This window comes from Neltuma alba, unplaced genomic scaffold (assembly GCF_004799145.2).
Source record: "Neltuma alba isolate B1F8T4 unplaced genomic scaffold, ASM479914v2 tig00010596_pilon, whole genome shotgun sequence".
Taxonomy (NCBI): domain Eukaryota; kingdom Viridiplantae; phylum Streptophyta; class Magnoliopsida; order Fabales; family Fabaceae; genus Neltuma; species Neltuma alba.
Window position 1 is genome coordinate 179,852 of NW_021635458.1, and position 5,404 is coordinate 185,255.

At 36.3% G+C, this 5,404-nt stretch overlaps 1 protein-coding gene across 1 annotated transcript; it reads left to right on the forward strand.

The window, feature by feature from the left end:
• Window positions 1–1,484: 1,484 nt before the first annotated feature.
• LOC114757447 (DNA ligase 1-like) lies at window positions 1,485–4,832 on the forward strand. The gene is made up of 3 exons (XM_028946509.1): window positions 1,485–2,204; window positions 3,581–3,836; window positions 4,110–4,832. Exons 1-3 carry the CDS (start codon window positions 1,890–1,892, stop codon window positions 4,472–4,474), a joined length of 936 nt encoding a protein of 311 aa, XP_028802342.1. The 5' UTR covers window positions 1,485–1,889; the 3' UTR covers window positions 4,475–4,832.
• The last annotated feature ends 572 nt before the right edge of the window (window positions 4,833–5,404 follow it).

The window sequence follows — 5,404 nt, forward strand, 5'->3', positions numbered from 1 at the left end:
TTTCTTTCCCCCCTCCTTTTTGAGTTTAGCTGTTGCTCAATTGTTATGGTCATGTCTTTTTTGCTTCAGGAAATTTTAGTAGTGTAATGCTAGACAAACAACATATCTCTGCGTTGTTTTTTTTTTCCCCCTTGTATTGGATCATATAGTTGAATGAGAGATTGATATTTCATTCACAACCAGTTTTGCTTACCATAAATCTGCGGAATAAGTCCATGATTTGTGGTTAAATGTGAAGAGAGGCGGTATCTGAGGCCTGAGGGTGACCAATTGTGTGAGCTTCACGGTTCTTTGCGAAAAAATACTCCTTCGGTCCTAATTATAAGACCCATTGACTTATTTGAGGAGATTAAGGAAGTAAGTTAAGTTGGTTATTTTAATAATAAGTGTTGTCATTCTTAAAATATCCTTGCTAATTAAGTATATTGGCTAACTATCATTATTAGAAGGATCTTATGCATAAATATAAGAGACAAAATGGATTGGGGTCTTATAATTAGGACCAAATAAATGGGGTCTTATAATAAGGTCCGGAGGAGTACTATTGTTCTGGATTCTCAAGTTGCAAATTATTGCACTGTAAAGATTTATTCATCATTTAGCATCAAATGAAACTCGTGTCATTACCTCACGGGATCACATGCGATCGATTAGGCTTGTGTGTTTATCTTATTTCATGTTTGAGGTGATTGGATTAGTTTTTTTAAAACAAGTCGAAACAAATTATACTGTGTAGATCAAATGTTATTGATGATTGATCCAAATTGGCTTGTATTTTGAAAATTATTAAACCTTTTTTGTTCACTTTGCAAAATTTATTTGATGAGCTGATATTATTACTAAGCGGATAGAAGTCATTTATGTGAGGAAAGGGGTTACAAGACAAATGAGATGAGGGAGTGTCTGGTAACCTTGAAAAGTGTTTTTCAGAAGTATTTTTCTGTAAAATAAGACAAACTCTTCTATATATTTGTTTCGTAAACCGTAAAAGTACTTTTAAAATTATAGTGTGGTTTTTATCTAAATATTTTCAAGGACGTGCCCGACAATATTGGGAAATGTGCTAATTGAATTTTCATTCAAATTTGAAAGAATTAAGGACAAAGTATATCGGCACAAAATTATCATTAATACACATAAACTGAAGTTCACAAAAAAATAAATATAAACTAAAATCATAATTATTATGTTTTAAATATAAAACTTATTTTATAGTATAATTTATATTATGAAATGAATCTTATATTTAAGATAAAAGAGTATAATTTAATAAATAAATTCTATTATTAACCACTCATTTGTTTTTGGGACGACATTATAATCGACACACGTTACTGCATTGCCACTTGCTAGTTTATTATGTGGCTTGCTTCATTTTTATTAAAAAGATAAAGGTTTATCTAAAGAGAGTTTTCTATGAAATTCCATACTACCTATAAAAGCTCTCTGCACTTTCTGTACATTATCTTCTCTGCTGAAACCCTAGTTATCATTACCGGATAAATTGGGCCCTCTTTGGATTTTTATCTTATACCGGGTTTCCTTTCCGCCCCCTCTTCCTTTATACGAGGCTATCAAACCGTAACCTTCTTTCTGTATCGTGTTCTTTATAATCCTTTGAAAATTATATAGAAACCCTGCTTGTATTGATTTTTCTATCGAGAATTTAGTAGTCTTGGCCGAATATCAGATCCCCTGGAGTCCTTCGAGAATTTGTATTTTAAGTTGAATTATACGCAATAGGAGTTATCATCAATTGGCAATCCCTTTATTCTGAGTAACTGTATTTAAATTACCAAGATAAAATTTACGTTTCGGACATCCGATTGATAAAATTATACGCATCACTCGACATCTGGTGCTTTTGATTGATCTCGGCATACAAAGCAATGGTAGGGGGTGGAAGCAGAAGAGACGAAGGGTCGTTGATGATTAACAACACGAATGTTTTTGCTGCACTTGATGCCCTCAAGAAGAAGAAGAAATCCGATAAGGAGCGCAAGAGCAAGGGTTCTAAATCAGAGGCTCAGTCGAAGGAGCCTGAATCCCAGGTGTTTTGGGCTCCCACTCCCTTAAATGCTAAATCTTGGGCGGACGTTGACGACGATGACGATGAGGACTATTTTGCGACCACTGCCCCGCCTCAGGCTGTCTGGGGCGGTTCCGAGCCGGAGCAGAGTAAGGAGAAGCCGAGTTATGTAGAGGTGGGAATAATTGCTTTTATATTCTGTTCATTGATATGAACGAAGCCTATTTTTGAAATTGAATCGATGTAACACGACTGCAATGATAATCGTGTTGTCATACTTGTTATCAGTGATGTCAGTGTCGTTTGCCTCAGCCCATTAGACTTTGACATGAGTTGTTATTCATGGCTAGGACCTCTCACACCATGTGAGGCGATGGTGCGTGCCTTTGGCGATTTCCCCGGCCACCTTTGGTGCCTGTCTTTGAAAAGAGAAGGGCCATTTTATAAACACAAACCCAATAAATAAATAAATAAAAGTTATAGGATAGAATAAGTAGTTACTAAAAATCTAGCCTAGCCCTAGAGAATTAAGAGAATGGGGTGAAATAGTTATTCTTATTTTGTAACGTTATTCGGGCAATTATATTTTTAAGTTTTGCAGACATAAACACAAAAAAGCAAAGTCAGCATGGACCATAGGCACGCTATAAAGCACATGAACGACAAAATGAAGAAGAAATTCTTGATTATAGGGGGAGTACAGCCACATTTTAATTTCTCAGCTATTTTAGTGCGTTGGGCTCATTGCGTTTTAGTGCCCCTCTGTGTCTTGAGCTTTAAGGGCCTCTTGTATTTACCACCTTGCTTGTGAATGAATTCTGTAAGATTTGCAACCTCTTTGTCCATGTTTATGGTGGCTTTATTCGTATTCTTGCTTACTGGGAACTCATTAGAAATTGTAGCGCTGTATCCGTTTTGTGGAAATGAGTTGAGATGCTTTTAGCCAGTGTTTTGTGAGGGTTGAAGGCATTGGTATGTGGGTGTTTGTTTTCTTTGAACTTTTACTACTTGGTTCTTCATTGCTCAAATATTATTTGACCCGAGTGATAAATGTAAACCGATTATGTAGAACATAATTTACTTACGATATGGGATTGACATTCTTCAAATCTGAAGTTAAGAATTTCGGCAGCTTGAATCTTATAAGGGGGATAGTTACCCATAAATGTTGTGAAAATGGCGAAAGGTTCATTATTTGGCATGGAATCTTGTAAGGTCCTTTTGGGCGTGTCTTCCTAGTTTTAGTGAATCTGGAGGTTTGCATGCCTGTGCTTATTGCATGTTATGTGATGTTTTGGGTTTTTATTTTTGGGAAAAGTGGATAATTTCATTCTAGGTGACATTGGGTTTGTTCTAGTTGCATATGAAGGCAAAATTACAGAGATTCTTCAACTTATATTAGTAAGCTTAAATTTTTTTTTTCTGCTCATGATAAATATTCTGCCACTGGTTCCAAGTCATTTTTTTTTTGGCCATCCTGATGTCTTGTGTATAAGGAATGTGATGCTGGTCTGGATTTGACATATAGTAATTGATAATTTCTGACTACAGGATAGTGAGAGTGAGGAAGATATTTTAGATGAAGGAGATGATGATGTTGAGGAAGAGCATGATCATGAACCTGAGCTCTCCATAAAACCTGAGCATGAGGTTAAGAGGCCTGCTGAAGTCTCTGCGGCACCAAAAGAGGCAGAACGACAGCTCTCTAAAAAAGAAAGGAAGAAGAAAGAACTTGCAGAACTTGAGGCTCTTTTGGCTGATTTTGGTGTTACACAGAAGGAGAGTAATGGTCAAGATGAGTCTCGAGGTAATTATGCATTATTATGTGCTTCATGATCTATATATTATTTCCTCTCTGTTTTTTAAGTTACATTGAGTGCCATGGCATGCATTTTCCTTCATCATAATGCATTTTAGGTGCATTTCTTTGTTAAACTATAAGCTGGCGATACTGAACTAAAACTCTTGCCTTTGTTAAACCTTATCTTTATGTGGAAAAGTAAACTTCTATGCGTAGCATGAGCTGGCAATTATACTAGGTTGTTGAATTTCTCTTAAATTATTTCATAATGCATTTCAGGTGCACCTCAGGATAAGAAAGATGCTGAGGCTGATGGAGAGAAGAAAGAAAATATTACCGTGGAGTCCAAAAGTGCCAAGAAGAAGAAAAAGAAGGTGAGAGAATCGCAGGATCAGCCCAACGCTACAGATACAATGAATGTTGGTGATGAGGTTGCTGCTTCAGAAAATGTGGACGAGGATACGTCCTCTGTTGATGTTAAAGAGCGCCTTAAGAAAGTTGCTTCGATTAAGAAGAAGAAATCAAGTAAAGAAATGGACGCTGCAGCAAGGGCTGCTGCTCAAGAGGCTGCTGCGAGAAGTGCTAGGCTTGCGGCAGCAAAGAAAAAAGAGAAGAACCATTATAACCAGCAACCTGTGCGGTAAAAGTATCTGTTCCCCCCCCCCCCCCGGGGCGGGGCCATCAGTAAAAGTGTCTGCTCTGTTTAGGAATATGTATTACTTGTTTATAACTTTGATGGTGCAGAATAAACAGTTGTCTTATGACGTTGTATCGTCACGGACTTGAGATTTTTTTTTCCCTTTTTGTTCTTTAGCTTAAATTTTCATTCTCTCTCCCGAAGAGCTTAGCTGTTGCTCAATTGTTGCGGACGTGTCTTCTTGCAACAGATAACTTTAGATTTTAGTAGTGTAATGGTAAACGAACATTACATCTTTGCATTGTTCTTCTGTCCTTGGGCGGATCATATAGTTGAACTGGAGAAATAATTTTTAATTTACAATCTGTTTTGGTTGCCATAAACTCCGGAGTAAGTTTATTTACTCCCCCCCAATCGTCTCTATTTGTAGTTATGTGTGGAGATGGGTGATATCTGAGGATAACTGATTGTTAAACTGAGACTTTGTTGCGCTTCCGACGCTCTCAAGTAGAGTTGAACGGCGGGGGAGGGACGCAAAAATGAGAGATTTAAACAGCGTGTTTGGATGGACTTCGCAGAATTAATCGTTACTAATGGAATGAACCAAGGGGAAAGAAAAAGGGAAAATTAGTTAAAAGTCCTCTTTTGATAAATTAATTGGAGAATGAGACCTGTAATAAATGTAAAAGTATTGGCCCTTCAAATATCAGTAAATATGATAAGAGAAAGACCATATTATTCAGACAGATGCTAATTACATATGATGAATTCTTACTTGCATGCTATGAATGAATTTTTATTGCATCTTGTGGATACTAGTTGCATATGGGATTTTATTCCATATTATAGATCTTAATTATATATTATTGATCTAAATTTGTATATTACTAATTCTAATTACATATTATTGATACCTAGTTGTATATAGTATCTTATT